Here is a 16,658-nt window from a genome sequence, read left to right as displayed (position 1 = left end):
TGTTCACTCCAATTTTTTTTTTTAATTACCTATTTGACCGAACCAGTTGGGACTCCGACCCGTTCGGCTAGTCCCCGTTCAATTGATCGTTTTTACTCATCCGGTTCGGTATGTCCTACAATCCTAGACGCATCCGGTCTATCCCAAATGCCAAGATCCTAGATCCTAGGTGATCCCAAATCTCAATCCCATTTAGGTGATCTCAAGCTTTTTTTTGATAAGTAGGTGATCTCAAGCTTGGTCTTGTTAGATCAATCACTTGAACATACAAAATTTTAAAAAATAAAATAAGATAATATGAACATATCTTGGACATATTTTAAAATAATAGTGTAATTACATAAACAATTAAATTAAACTAAAAAAGACCAAGTAAAGAATATATATATATAAATATATATATATATATATATATATTTTTTTTAAGCTTGAAACACCAAGTAAAGAAATTAAAAGAGTAACATATGACCTGTTACACAAAATTTGATAAATAAATATTCCATTATTTTAATATCACTAATGTTTCATTTATTACAGTATCACTAATGTTTTGTATTACTTTCTTTTGGAAATAAAAACCTCAACTTTATTAAGCCAAACCTGAAGCATCATCCTGAATAATGGGGTCAACCAAAACTTGGTAACCTCCATCCAGCTGGTTACATAAAAAGATGAAGAAAGAGAAAAAACAGCTAGAGAGTCGCTCCTGATGCATAACTAGAATGAAGAAACATTCATTTGCCCAAATAAGGCCATGGGTCATGAATAAGCCGAATGTTTTGTATTACTTGATATGATAATTTTATGACAAAATTGTCAACAGAAATAAATATGTCAAAATAAAAGACTTCTTTTTTTCTTTTTTCTTTTTTCTTCTTCTTCTGGGAATGTTTGTTTTTCAGTCTAATTTATGTTTATTTATTGATTTTGTTGGGGGAGGGTTGTGGCCCATTAATTTGTACCGAAGATAGAAACAAAAATAAAAAAAATAAAAAAAAATAAAAAGAAATAAAAAGAAACAAAAGTATTTGCATTTACAAGATAATTACTCATCATTAATGACTTCAAAGTTTGAATGCTATCTCTCGCAATGAGCTAGGATGGAGTGTAAATACATGAAGATGGAATACAACAATCTATTGAGGATGGGGCACAAAAGGACCAAGATGGGGTATAGCCGGGAGAGGATGGGCTGTAGCCCGGAGAGGATGGAGTGTAGCCTGGTGAGGACGGGGTATATTCCGGAGTCGATGGGGTATATTCCGGTGTTGATGGGGTATAAACGGGTGAAGATGGGGTGTATTCCGGCGTCGATGGGGTATAAACAGGAGAAGATGGGGTGTATTCGGGCGATGATGGGGTATATTCGGGTGAAGATGGGGTATAATAATCGGGTGAGCTTAGGGTTTGGGGTTCTGGGCGTGATCCAGTTGATGGAATAGAGTGAGTCGGTGGAGATTCAGCATCATCAACATGTTCATGATCATCACCAACAACATCGGATTGATCATCACTTTCACATTCAGACGGGTCCTCCTCATCATCATCGATATCATGATCAGGAACAGATTGATCATCATCATCACTTTCACATTCAGATGGATCCTCGTCATGATCATAATCAGGAAGATCATGATGATCATGATCAGGAGGATAATCATGGTCAAGTAACATATCGTCGTCATCATCAACAACGTCAGGATCAAAATCATAGTAATGACCATCATCATCATCCATATTGTAATACAAATCTGGTGGTACTGAAAAAGAGAAACGCACACGCATAGCCATCACTCTCATCCTTGCTTTTCGTTCCAATCCATCCATACCCATATTCTTTTCCTACACAGAGAATTAAAACAAAAAAAAAAAAAACAAAAAAAAACAAATTCTAAGAATTCAAAAAATTAAAAAAAAATTGCTTCAACTCAACGCTAATTAAGAACCGGTCTAACCCTTTATTTTTTTCTTAGGCAAAATCGCAGCTATATCTTCCTTATCTGACAATGAAGACGATGAATCAGAGAGAAAAAGGAAAAGTGACCAAGAAGCGGAATAGAGTAGTAGAGCAGAGAAAGCGTGACAGACGGGTTCGTACTTGTAGTTTAAGAAAGTGGATTGGAGAGGGTGTGTTTATAATTTTATAATTTTTTTGGGGAAATACGAACCTTCCCTGTAGGCAATAGGTCACCGACTTAAACAATTGAAAACCAACCTATAAGGATTTGGAAACCATCCGTTTTAAAGGCCTTGGAAATTCGTTTTATTTTATTTTGTTTATTTTTCACTCCAAAAAATATATTTCGTGGAACTTGGGTTATATTAGTTTATCCTAATATGCATGGTAAATTAATATATATATATATATATAAATATATATTATATATATAAAAGCAAAATATAGTTGCTTAAACATATATCTTTATATCAGCATTAAGCTTTAAATTACATGCACAATTATAATTAGAAAATAGAAAAAAAGTGGATAAATTGAGCCGACTAATATAATGCATTTTTAAAATAATAATGATTACATAAACAATTAAAATAAACCAAAAAAAAAAATTAAAACAGTATCATATAATCTTTTACCCTCCATAAATAAATATTTGATTATCATTTTAATATCATTATTGTTTTGTAGTACTTAATATGATGATTTGATACTAATCTGATTTTTTATTTTTTATTTATTTATTATTTTTTTTTTTTGTGTACTACGAAACTCAAAGAAATAAAGACGTTAGTAGTCAATCTGTCTGAAATCCCAAAATAAAAAACAAACATCTGAAATTCAATCAACACGTTTACGCTTAAACGCTCAACCCCAGCCACCAGCGTCTCATCAAAGAAATCCTACATCGCTTGACGCTATCATACATATCCACTAGGAATCCAAATAAGACCAAACTAGTTTCTTGTCGATCCTTTAAATATGTTTTATTATAGTTTTCAATTATTCGTTAATTTTCTCACCGAATTAAGGTTTGTGTTTTTGTTCCTCAAATATTGTTAGTTTGAATCCAAGAAATAAAAAAGAAAAAAAAAAAAAATGAAGATGAAGCTGGACGAGGATCTGGGCCGTGATCGAGGAGATGATGATCAATTCCAAACTGACGATGAAGAAAATCAAGCAGAAAGAGTATTTGATCTTGAGGGTGTAGACACTGAATCTGATGTTGATACATTACCCTCTAGGCATGATTCCGGTAACGATATAATCGACGATGACATGCCGGCATGGCCTCAGAGCTATAGGTAATTCTTCAGTCTATACAAACATATATATATATATATATATATTCCATATATAAAACATACCCTTTATGAAATTTCACCTGTTTAGGCTTTATTTTATATGTCACATCGATTTTTCTATTTTCTTTAGGCATAGTATTCTATATGATGGTGATTTTGGTTTAGGCTGTTTAGCTATTCATTTGAAGTCTTTGGAATCTGGAATAGTCAATTTCTCAATGGGAAAAAAAGTGATCATAAGCTAAAGCTTTAGGCTCAAGCATTTGAATAAATACTAAAACTGAACATATAAAAATTAGGATTTGATAGAGTAACATGGTCTATATTGAGTAAGTGTAAATAACGATTTTATTTGAAATTTGGAAACAGAGAATATTGGAACCTAATAGGTAGAAACTAAATAAATATATTTTTATATATAGTTTTTGAGATGTGATATATGGTACTGAATTTTGTGTATATATGCAGGCAATCAATTGACATGTACACAAGTGTGACACCTCCTAATGTGAATTTCTTGAGGGGAAGTGGTTTGGTTAAAAGAAGTACATCTTCGTTGTCGGCATTCAAGACACAACAACAAGCATCTGAATCTGATACACTGCTCAGGAATCATCTTCTCTCCGAGACATGTTTAAACCAAGAAGCTTCAACACCAACTTTCAGATCATCCTCTCTTCTTTATTCCAAACCCTCCATACGTGAATTGCCTCCGCCACAGAAGCAATGTTCATTTGCTCAAGCAACACTTAATGGTAATTAATCTAAGCCTTAATTAATTTCATCATTTTATTTCTTACCATGTCAAATTTGTTACTTATTTTTAATCTATCTTTTTTTTTTTTTTTTTTTTTTTTTTTTTTTTTTTTGGGTAATGCAGGAATCAATGTTCTATGTGGAATAGGCCTCCTTACAACTCCATATGCAATAAAAGAAGGGGGTTGGTTGAGCCTCATGCTACTTGTAATGTTCGGTGTGATATGTTGCTATACAGGGATTCTATTGAAATGTTGCTTGGAAAGCACTCAAGGACTTGAAACATACCCTGATATTGGCCAGGCTGCTTTTGGCAAAGCCGGTCGCTTAGCCATAGCTGTAAGTCCAATTTGTATGAAATTCACATAAGATAAATTTCTAGTTCTGTGCTACTTGAAAGCGAATCTTAATGCATTTTTGATCATCTGTATGCAGATACTTTTGTATATGGAACTATATGTAAGTCCAAGAAACCCTTTTTCCCCTTGCGTTTCTATTGTTTTTCTTTTATCACTTTTGGTTGGCTTGCTTTATAATGTACTGAAAATGTGAATAGCCCTGGCTTGTAGGCTGCTTCTGTTGAGTTTATAACCATGATTAGCGATAACTGGGCATCGTTGTATCCGAACACCTCCATAAGTTTTGGTGGAATCCAACTTGATTCTCATCAAACATTTGCAATCTCAGCAGCTCTTTTAATTTTGCCAACCGTTTGGCTTCGAAATCTTAGTTTGCTCTCCTACCTCTCAGGTTAATTTCTTATCATCACCGCACTTCTTATTATGATCTCGGTCATCATTTTAATGAAATGAAAACAAACTGCTTACTTATATGTAGTTGATGAACTTTTTAATCCAATATTTTCAGTTGGAGGAGTGATTGCATCAATCCTGGTTGCGCTTTGTTTGTTATGGGTTGGAGTGGTGAACAAAGTTGGATTTCATCCCGGTGGAACAGCCTTAGATCTTACAAACTTCTCTGTTTCAATTGGTATATATGGCTACAGCTACTCAGGACACTCAGTTTTTCCAAATATCTATAGCTCCATGAAAGAACCATCTCAGTTTCCTCATGTTCTATTCACCAGGTGACCATATATACATTGTTTTGGTTTTCTTTTTCCCACATTGTTTCTGTGAAAATTATTTCTTTCTTTCATTATTTCTGTTTAGAATTAATTACCGTCTTTATCATCAAAACAGATTTGGCCTATTCAACTTTGAACATTGAGTTAAAAATTTTGCATTTAAATCGTCCAAAGTTTTATAGATAAACATGAATACTTTTTTTCTAATATGGTTGTTTTCCTGGCCTGCAGCTTTCTCTTTTGTTTTCTCATGTACATTGGGGTTGCAGTATGTGGCTTTCTAATGTTCGGAAACTCAACTCAATCTCAGTTCACTTTGAACATGCCCAAACAACTTGTTGCTTCTAAAATTGCAACTTGGACAATGGTATGATCGGAAACTCGACTTTGTTTACCAATTAACTTGTGTATGAACAATATATGGAAGCTTTTAAGTTGCGGTTTTGGTGTTAATAACCGGTTTTTTTAGGTTAAATGGAGATTATTTGTACAAACTATAATAATTAATTCGATAAAACTTGCTTGTTTCTATAGGTGGTTAACCCAATTACAAAATATGCTTTAACAATTACACCAGTGATGTTGAGTTTGGAGGAACTCTTGCCTTTGGCCTTGCGTGAATCATACAGTGTCTCACTTATTATGAGAACAATTTTGGTGTTTTCAACTTTGATCGTCTCCTTGACTGTTCCATATTTTGGTAAGTGTATTTTACATTAACAATATTTAATTTTTGGTTTTAGCATATTGTTTTATTGTAACAAAGGAAAAGTATATGGAACAAACATGTCAAAAAGGTTCTGAAATGGCTTTGATGTTTCAATTGGACTTGCAGGTTCAGTGATGGCATTAATTGGTTCTATGCTTGCTATGCTAGTTGTGAGTACTCTGTTTTACTTATACGCCTTAATTTAGTTTCAGATTATGCTCTGTTTAATATTTATTAAAAGGCTTGGAATTGAAAATTAAATGAAAAAATGTAACTAATTTGATAATATTTATATAACATTATTCAATGAATTTGAGGAACTTTCTTTGTAAAACTAAGATTTGCCAAGTTAATACAATTTCAAAATACTCATTCAATTTTAAAATATTCATATATACTAAAAGAAACTAATGCTTCCGATTTTAAATTTAAAGCTCTTCCTCTCTTTATGAATCATAAATTAATATCTCTTTCTGATGTTTTCTATGACAGGCTCTTATTTTCCCGTGTGCTTGTTATCTTAGGCTATTCAAACATAGAGTAACTAAGTTACAGGTGAGAAAATAATCAATATTATCTTTTATATTCATTGAAATGCTTAAACTCAATCATATATTATAATTTTATTTTTAAATACGCATTTAATAATATATTTTTGTTGTATTTTATTGTTTTCAGATTGCAGTTTGCATTTTCATTATGATTGTGGGGTTGGTTTGTTCTTGTATTGGCACATTTTCAGCTATAAGAAGAATAGCTGAGAAGATGGCATGAAAATAATTATGAATATGTTGTTGTCCACATTATACGCTAAGAATACTGCAAGTGCCAAATAAGCATCTGTAAATTCCTAACCGCAGGACGAAAAAAAGAAAAATAGTGATGACTCATGTATTTGTAAAGCAATTTTTATTTTGATGGAAAAAAAAGAAGAAAAAATTCATTTACGCCATCTATGTACTGTGGGATTAACATATTTTATATTTTTAGAAATTGTAAAAAACTCTCTCTAAATATTTTTCTTACAATGCCACCATTTTGTATACATGTAATTAAGATGCCCATAAGCTTCATATCAAGTTGATGGATGGTTTTAGGATTTATAAGTTTTTAAATCATATTAAAAATTGAAATTTAAAAATTAATAAATAATCTAATATAAATTTAGCAAAATACTAAAATTCTTGTTAAAATTAAGTAAACGCTAAAAAGGTTGGATAAATTATAAATGCGTTTTGATCTGACCTATTAAGAGCTTAATTAGTATATATAGAAATATTTAATTAGGTGGCACCGGACTGATCACTATGTTATTTCAACTATTGTATATATTCATGTTCAATTTACTTATAAAAAGTTACTTAACTAGTCAATTTAAAGAAATTGACACATCAACACATATCTTTAAATTGACACATCAACACATATTAATATAAATGTTATATATATATATATATATATATATATATATATATATATATATATAGAGGGTGCAATTTAACGTATATAATTGAAAATTAAAGCGGATGTTTTTATAACAACTAAAAATGCAAAGACACTAATAAAACATACAAACGAGGTTGAAGAACATCATGAACAATCTCTAGAACACAAGTACAAATCTTTTAGGGAAAAAATTGACAAAGCACAAAAAAAAAATAAAAATAAAAACAAACCCGAACTTTAGCTTCGGTTTTTTGGATCGTGTATGGATATGGATTCTGGCTCAATTTGGTAATCTCAATATGTTAGGGGCTTCCCTTAAAGCCCATTAATTTACTCCTCATCTTGTTTTATTTTATTATTATTATTTTTTTTTAGGTAATTTACTCCTCATCTCCAAGTCTAACCCCCCTTCACCCAAATAATAATAATAATAATAAATTTTTGTTCTTTTGCTTAATTGATAAGAGATGACAAAGTAGACCAATTTTATACAAAAACATTGTAACAAATTTTTTCTTTCATAGCAAAGTGAAGTTGCTTGGTCGTTAAATCACTTATACTTATGGTTGGATATATTAAAATGAGAAAGAATTTTTTTTTTAAATGATAAAGAAAAAAACAAAATCTTTCATACATACGCGTATCCAACTCTAAGCTAACTTCATTTGATGGACCAACCATATTCCCGTGTCGTTGTCTCCTTGAACCATCCAACATAACATGTGCAACACAACTGATTTTTGTACTTTTAGCATTTTCACACATTATCAGCGAAATTTCGATATATTTGAACAATTAGACCACGATTTTAATTTTTTTTATGTTTATTTAATTTCTATTATAATTTAAGAGTTGTATTAATATTACTCATTGAACATTCAAGGTGAAAACATATATTAACAGTTGTATAACGAGGCATTAATTTTATTTTGCCTCTTTGAAATAATTATTTTATGATATACAATCTATTATATGTTTTGAGCAAACTGAATTAATCCTTGGAAACAAAAATCGATATTAATCAAATAAATGTCAATTCTTTTTGGAGACAACGAAAAATGTAGTGTTCCCGTACTAATATATATTTAATGTTCCTCTCAATCTAAGGAAAAAAAAAAAAAAAAAAAAAAAAAAAAAAAACCCAACTTTAGCTTCTGTCTTTTGCGCATGATTCGAATCATAAAAGAATAGTAATTTGAAAATATTATATATAAGAATTTCAAAGAAAAAAAAAATCTAAAAAAAATACACTTTCATTTTTTTTTATTAAAAAAAAAAAAAAAAAGGTGCACGTGGTTGTCGATCAAAGACCATACGAGAGTTGGACTGTTTTAGCATCTAGCCATGTGCTCCCATGTCCCCCCAGCAAAAGTCATTCCTCTCGCTAAAAATACAGAAACATGTGCCTGCTTATTCCTTTTGATTCATTTCTTAATTTCTACAACTAGTACTGCCATAAAGACATCAAATATTATTACCATCGTGTGTTTATCCAATGATATGCTATTATTTTTCTTGCCAAACAAAATTATGTGCTATTATTTCTTTGATAAAAAATTAGATAATATATATAAATAAGTGAATCATGAAATAAATAAGTAAAATTAAAAATTAATTACATTTTAATATCTGTATTTGGTTAGATTGCACAGAAGTTCTCAAATTTAAAACGTTCTATATTAAATTATTAATTCATAATTTGTTTTAAGTTTTCAATTTCAAAATTAATCACCAAATAATTTAAAAATTATAAAAATTGATTAGTTTTCTTATTAATCAATTTTTTTTTCTTGTTTGTAAATTGAAGGCTATAATTTTCTAAATTTTTAATTTTTTTATTAATCAATTTGAAAATTAAAGGTCTAATATAAAATAAATTATAAATTGTAAATCTAATATGAAATATTTAAACTCAAAGGCCTTATACATAATAATATCAAAGCATAAGATATTAAAATACAATCAATCTTAAAATTAAATACAAACTAGTAGAATAATAGCATATTATCAATTTGATAAACAATCTAATACCAATGGCATTATCGTTCCATGTCATGACATTAATCACGTAATGAAAATGGATGTCGCAGTCTGGGTGGTTGTCTTCATTATGTAATGACAAAATTATAAATACAGCCTATATAGTTTAATAATTGGGTGTGCCATCTTTTCTAAGTTCCTAACCTTTTTAAACCCAATGACCCCACCATTGAACCACAAGTAACTAATCGAAATTAAGCTTATAATTAAGGGATCCTTCATCCTTATAAATCATGATACACACACACACAGTACTTCTCTCATTCAAAAATTCCAAATAAAATTTTATACGCAAAAATGTGTATCTGAATATATAAACAAATAATCCAATTCTAATAAAGATATTCTCAACTTTTTAACTTAAAATGTATTTGATTATTCAAAATTATTGGATTACTTATCGCACCAAATTCCTATAAACCAACAATCCTAAATAATTAAGCTTATTTATCTTCAACTTTTAAAAAATTAAAAATACCCTCTCATAAACACCATTGTACAAACAAGTATTATTAGGAACTTCGATAAACAGTAAGATTTTATTCATGCAAAACCCAAAATTAGGCATATCAAAGTTAAAATCCTAATTGACATATAGTTTCTTCAGTATTGCATAAATAAGCTTTTGATTAGGTCAATTGTTAAGAGTAATCTAGAGATATAAAGCAGAGAGAAACTAATTATAGGCAACAATGAAATTACATATGAAAGCAAGAAAATTACAGAATAAAAGTATTCACTAATAAAAAAAGAGTTCACTTTTAAAAGAAGGTATTAGACATCATAAAAGAAAAAATGAAAATTTATAGCTTATATTAATTAAAATAAAAAGGGAGTACAATATTGTTTTGGGGGACTACAAACATCACATATGAATAAGCGGCTTTGCATACTCCAAACATGTTTGGATGATATCTGTGATTCATTTTTCTAACTCACATATTCATTGATATATATTTTTAAGTGTAGAGATCTTGGAGATAAGATGAAGTTATTTTCTAATTATATAATTAAAAATATTTTATACTTATCTTGCAATCAAATTAATTATTAGTCTTTTTAGCATTTATAATAAATTTTTCTTTCGATGTTTCAAATTTATAATTTTCTAATAATAAATAGAGATGACTTAGGCACTAAATCAACTTTATTTGATAAATTAATTATTTAATTTTCATGTCAATAAAGCATTAACTGCGCTAGATAAACAATTCATATGTTCCAATAGAATTGTAATGATCTTCAACAGTCAATACGCATTGAAATAACTTAAAATTAAAGGCAATATGTAGCTTATACTTAAATCTTAAAATATAGCTGAAATAATGTCAACTAAATTTTGTTATCAATTATATTATTGATTGTTTACCAATAAAATAATATTATTGATTAATTTTTGGTGTACTTCGTAAAATACGAGATCCAATATAAATAAAATAAACGATTATCTGCCCTTTTGTTCCCTTAACTAAGAGTGTCTGTCATTTTACCTCTTATATTTTTTTCTTGACAGTTTTGCCCCTTAACTATCATATTTGTTGTTTTCAGAGAGAGAGAGAGAGAGAAAGGAAAAAAAAAAAAAAAAAAAAAAACAAAACAAAACAAAAAACACACACACAATGAAGTTTGTTGCACTTCTCTGATTTTGACACCTTGGCACTCTTTTTCTTACGTAATTGGAGTTTCAATTTACCCCAAAAAAAAAAAAAAAGTTGGGAGTTTAAAATACATTTGTATAATCAACTACACATTTAAAAACGTTATTAATTACTTCCCCAAAAAAAAACAAAAGTGTAAAAATAAGAGAAATGCAACAAGTACTGTAGTTAAGGATAAATGAGGGAAAGAAATGACCATCACCCTATTTTTTTTTTTTTTTTTAATTTTATATTGGAGGTGGAACAATCGAATTAAAATCATTGTAGATGATTCAAAACCAATTTTATCTCCGAATCCAATTTCATCTCCTGAGATATACCTATAACTTTTAAAAACATAAATTTGCCTGAAATTATATAATGAGGCGAGATTGAGACCCTGATTTGGACCCTGGTTATCGAGCTTATGATTGTAAAGAACGAAGAGCCATGGTCAAATGATCCAAACCATATCGAAAGCGTCAAAACTTCTCTACCTGAAGCAGTTACTTCTATTTCTCTCCTGCTGTGGAAACAATGGCAGGAAACTTCACTGTAAAGGCAGGCGATCTGATGGAGCTTTCCAGCAAACAATAATTTTTATCATTTTTGAATGTTCTCATTGTCATGGAGACAAACACCCTAAATTTAAGGACTAGACCTTAGAAAAGTACAAATAATCTACCAAAAAAAAAAAAATTTAATATTACCTTAATAATATCAAATTATGATTTTTATTATTTTTGTTGAAGCACAAAATTTGATTAATTAATTACTAGTATTTGTATGATTATTTTATTATTAACTTAATTAATAAACGCTATAAAGTTGAAAGATTTTTATTTTTTTATCATTAAATAAATTAATAGCAAACGCAAGAACGGAATATCTATCCCCTGTTTGGTTCTGGGGAAGTAAAACCAATAACCAAATAAAATTAAAAAAAAAAACAAAAACAAAAACAAAAAAACAAAAGCATTTTCTTTGAAACTTATATATGCCACTTAAAAACAAACAATAAAATGTATAGAATTTCCTTTCTTTAATAGAATCCAAACATAAAAGCAAAGAAATATATATATATATATATATATAATTATTTATAACGTGGATATTTAAATATTTTTATTATGTAAATTTTAATATTAATGATAATTTTTTTTATTTTTATTATATAAAAATAAATATTAATAATAATTTTTTAAAAATTATCATTAATATTGAAACTCACACCGGAATACAGTTGGGTTATTTCCACCACAAAATTTATATATATATATATTTATATATATTTTAATATTAAACTTTATCCACCACAAAAATGCAGCTAGGAGTGGCGGAGAAGAATCAAAATTTCCTATCCCTATCTACGTGGAGATTCTTCATTAAATAATTATAAAAAAGAAGAAGGAAAAAAAAAAGAAAAAAAAAAGAGAGGCTATTTTGGTTTGGTGTCCCGAATCCCAATAAAAAAGGTTCCAAGGATGAGATACGTTACCATCCTCTTTATTGCCCGTCTATAACACGTACGATACACTAATGCATTCAATTTTTTTAATTCTTGAACTTTTATTGCATAACTTCAAAATCACACTAAATTTACGATGAAATCAAATATAATTTTGCTTGTGAAAATATATAGCATCTGGTTTATAAGTATTCAAAGAAAAATCCAATAGAGATTTATTTGCAATCCACCTAACAGGCTAACATTTACCAACCTTAACATAATAAGTATTTTTTTTAGTTGTTGCACCGGACTTAAACACGTAGAAGTACACTAGATCTACCCCCCTCTCTCTCTCTCTCTCTCTCTCTCTCTCCGTCGTTTCAAAGTGCAAAAACATACATGGAAAAGAAACTTCTTCACTGATCGAAACAAACTTCAACAAAATATCTGAGCACGTTCAGGTCTCCGTTCCCCAAAACACATTACACACCAACAACCACACACTAGTCCACCATTGTTTTTTGATCTGCCTCAATCACTGATTCTTATTCCTCATTCTTGTCAACCCCAAAATGAGCCATTTTGTTTCCAATATTACTATATTACCATAAAACATAAAAAAAAAACAAAAAAAAAAACAAAAAACAAAAAACACTATGAGAGCTTGCATTCTCTGCAATTCCTTCCAAAACCCATGTTTTGAATTTCTCTCTTATCTCCTTTTATGTGCTGTAATTTTCTGCTTCCTTCAGCCCAAACTTTGTTCCTCACAAACTGCTACTCCACCTGCTCTCGTTTTACCCCTGAAAACTCAGGAAATTCCATCTGGGTCCCTTCCTAGATCCCCAAACAAGCTTCGGTTCCATCAGAATGTCAGCCTCACTGTCTCTCTCACCGTTGGTAATCCTCCACAGAATGTTTCCATGGTCATTGATACTGGAAGCGAGCTCTCATGGCTTCACTGCAACAAAACCCAGAACTTCTCTTCCATTTTCGACCCGACCCGATCTTCTTCCTACTCGGCCATTCCTTGTTCTTCTCCCACCTGCACGAATCGGACCCAGGACTTCTCCATACCCGCTTCTTGCGACCCGAATAATCTCTGCCACGCCATTCTTTCCTACGCCGATGCTTCCTCTTCTGAAGGAAATCTTGCCTCCGATACTTTCAATCTCGGCACCTCCGATATTCCCGGTTTGGTATTCGGATGCATGGACTCCGTTTTCAGCTCCAACTCCGATGAAGACTCGAAGAATACCGGGTTAATGGGTATGAACCGTGGGTCTCTTTCCTTCGTTTCGCAAATGGAGTTCCCAAAATTCTCGTACTGCATATCGGGGCACGATTTCTCGGGCCTATTGCTGCTCGGTGACACCAATTTCTCATCCATCTCGCCGTTAAATTACACACCGTTGATTCAAATACCCACTCCGTTACCTTACTTCGACCGGGTCGCCTATACGGTCCAGCTTGAAGGGATTAAGGTTTCGGAAAAATTGCTTCCGATACCGAAATCCGTATTCGAACCGGACCATACCGGAGCCGGGCAGACCATGGTCGACTCGGGAACTCAGTTCACGTTCCTACTCGGCCCGGCTTATACGGCGTTGAGGAACGAGTTCTTGAACCAAACGACCGGCGTTTTGAGTGTGTTGGACGACCCAAGCTTCATTTTCCAAGGGGCAATGGATCTGTGCTACCGGGTCCCACTGACCCGAACGACACTGCCCCGATTACCCACCGTGAGTCTGCTGTTTCAGGGGGCTGAAATGACCGTGTCGGGTGAAAGTATACTGTATCGGGTTCCGGGTCAAGTAGTGGGGAATGATTCGGTGTATTGCTTTACGTTTGGGAACTCTGATTTGTTGGGGGTGGAAGCGTACGTGATTGGTCACCACCATCAGCAGAACATGTGGATGGAGTTTGATCTACAAAGATCTAGGATCGGATTGGCTCAGGTACAGTGTGATTTGGAGAGTCAGAGATATGGTCTGCGTGTGTAGTAGACCCCACCATCCATTATCTGGTTGGTTGTGATTGGGTCGTCTGATTGTACGACTTTCTTTATTCAATGTTTTGTAGATTCTGGACACGACTTTGATTTGCAAATCGATGAGATATATTGGTGGAGATCTGATTTTCTCTTCCGCTTTTGTACATCGGATTTTTAATATTCATGAATAAAATTTATTTGTGGCGAATTAAACCAAGTTTAAAATTTCCACATTTGTATATTGAATATTAATTTTGCTACAGTGACATTATACATGCACATGGTATTTAATACTTCTTAACCGAGCTGATATTAAATATTATAAGTTTGCTTAAATTAAATTATAACTGTCCCTACACCGGTATAAAAAAATTATTATTTTTTGGGACAATGGTCCATGCCTAACTGAAACTAGTATCATATGAGTTATAATTGTTTATGTAAAAACAGTCCAATGGTTTCTAGCCACCAAAAAAAAAAGAAGCTTTTTTTTTTTTTCTCTTTTTTCATATAATGGTCTATTATCGTTTTAATTTTTTTAAAAGTAAATTTTTCTTTTAAAAAAAGAAGAAGCAACCTATAATTCAATTACAATGATAAAAAATAATCATCGTTTATATCTTATTATAATGATAAAAAAAAATCATCATTTTCCGATTTACTTTACCAAATATAGAAATTATTCCCCAAAAAAATTGCAACTTATATATATATATATATATATTAATTAAAATGACGGAACTTTTCAAAAAAAAAAAATTACAACGATAGAAAAGCATTCTTTTTCTCCAGTCTACTTTCTACCTAGATCGTATTTAAAAATTCCCTATTTATGATCCTATAACAATAGAATAGCTTGAAATTTTAATCCCTATAAATGTCCATAAGAAACAAAAAATTCCATAAAAACAAAGAATATTGCAACCTATACATATATATATATATATATATATTACACGTTTGGAAAAATCGAAAAAAAAAAAAACTTTGTATATCTTAATAGCAATAATTTAAAAAAAATCGTTTATCCCTTGTCTAAACAACGACTTACCTTGTAGATCCTATTTATATATTCTCTATTTTTTTATGGATCTAGTTTACTTGTACCTTATAGATCCTATTTATATATTCTTTATTTTTAATGATCCAATTTGTAAACTGTTTAGTTGAGTAGAATATCCAATGATCATGGTAGTTATTAAATTTTAATTTTTTTTTTTTTTTATCATACAGTTTGTTATCTGTATTCATTGAAGGCTGTCTGATCTCATTTCAACATAAACGTTGCCAAACGAAAAAAAGTTTTCATTAAATTAGATCACAATCTTTAATGAAAACTATCAAAATAATTAAATCTAAAGTGGAATTGTAAGCATGAAAAGCAAAGTACTCCAAGTTCAGTCTAATTTTTTTAATCTTCAATCAAGTTTTTGTTTTCGTTTGTCACCTATTTATGGGCCTAGAAGACTTCAATACATAGTTAAGACATGCACAAGTAGGAGGAATTTATACTCTCACAATTAACAAGGGCTATAGAATATTTTTTCAATATTTATGGATGCTTTAATGGTTTTGCCAAATGATCAAGAACCTCATATGTTTATCGGCATAAAACACTACCATAATAATAATAATAATAACAATAATATGACTTTGATGGGTACAAGTATACATTCTGTGGTACTTAAAAACGCTATCAAAAACGTTCCAACATAAATGTTAATTAAATTACTCATTGAAGATTATATATACATATATATATATATATATATATATATATAGAGATTTAAATTTTCCAATTTCTTTTTTTTGTATTTTGTCTTTTAATGTACAATTATAAATGGAGATTTTTTATCTCATATTTTTTATTTGTCCAATATTTATAGAATCTTATTTCATTTAAAAATCTGTTATTTATAACTTTTTTTTTTTACTACTTTTTTTTTTTTTATTATGTGAGATTTTATCGCCGATCAAACAAGAATAAAAGCAGAAAAATAGAATAGGAAATCTAGATCTCTATAGTACACTCACAGACTTGAATTTGAATGTATGTATAAAGCTTGCCAGCTAGCTATATAATCTCCATCTGGGTGTTCCTGTCACCTTAAATGAACTTAAACTAGCATATGCTCGTCAAGAGTGGTCCACAAGTGTATTCCACAAGGACTGCAGTAGGTATATTGAAATGGTGAACTTCAGGCTGCATCTAACAATTTGTGGACTGTGATATATAATATAGTATCCAATGTTGCCTGCATTTCAATTAAACTTGACGTGAA

General features: G+C 30.5%; 3 protein-coding genes across 3 annotated transcripts; 2 read left to right on the top strand and 1 right to left on the bottom strand.

Moving 5' to 3' along the window:
• Nucleotides 1-993: 993 nt before the first annotated feature.
• Nucleotides 994-2,184, bottom strand: LOC107430515 (DNA-directed RNA polymerase II subunit RPB1). The gene is made up of 2 exons (XM_048464556.2): nucleotides 1,956-2,184; nucleotides 994-1,842 (listed from the first exon to the last, which is right to left on the bottom strand). Exon 2 carries the CDS (start codon nucleotides 1,831-1,833, stop codon nucleotides 1,096-1,098), a length of 738 nt encoding a protein of 245 aa, XP_048320513.2. The 5' UTR covers nucleotides 1,834-1,842; nucleotides 1,956-2,184; the 3' UTR covers nucleotides 994-1,095.
• A 621-nt stretch (nucleotides 2,185-2,805) lies between these two features.
• Nucleotides 2,806-6,826, top strand: LOC107430514 (amino acid transporter AVT1E). The gene is made up of 11 exons (XM_048464399.2): nucleotides 2,806-3,258; nucleotides 3,727-4,013; nucleotides 4,139-4,353; nucleotides 4,450-4,473; nucleotides 4,584-4,764; nucleotides 4,882-5,101; nucleotides 5,333-5,468; nucleotides 5,636-5,801; nucleotides 5,937-5,980; nucleotides 6,303-6,365; nucleotides 6,489-6,826. Exons 1-11 carry the CDS (start codon nucleotides 3,053-3,055, stop codon nucleotides 6,582-6,584), a joined length of 1,638 nt encoding a protein of 545 aa, XP_048320356.2. The 5' UTR covers nucleotides 2,806-3,052; the 3' UTR covers nucleotides 6,585-6,826.
• A 5,829-nt stretch (nucleotides 6,827-12,655) lies between these two features.
• On the top strand, nucleotides 12,656-14,605 carry LOC107430551 (aspartic proteinase PCS1). Its single transcript, XM_016041395.4, has one exon. The coding sequence runs from the start codon at nucleotides 13,040-13,042 to the stop codon at nucleotides 14,384-14,386; it is 1,347 nt and encodes a 448-aa protein (XP_015896881.2). The 5' UTR covers nucleotides 12,656-13,039; the 3' UTR covers nucleotides 14,387-14,605.
• Nucleotides 14,606-16,658: the final 2,053 nt, after the last annotated feature.

Source organism: Ziziphus jujuba, chromosome 6 (assembly GCF_031755915.1).
Source record: "Ziziphus jujuba cultivar Dongzao chromosome 6, ASM3175591v1".
NCBI lineage: Eukaryota > Viridiplantae > Streptophyta > Magnoliopsida > Rosales > Rhamnaceae > Ziziphus > Ziziphus jujuba.
Note: the sequence above shows the minus strand (reverse complement) of the source record. Positions and strands in the feature narration are given on the sequence as shown.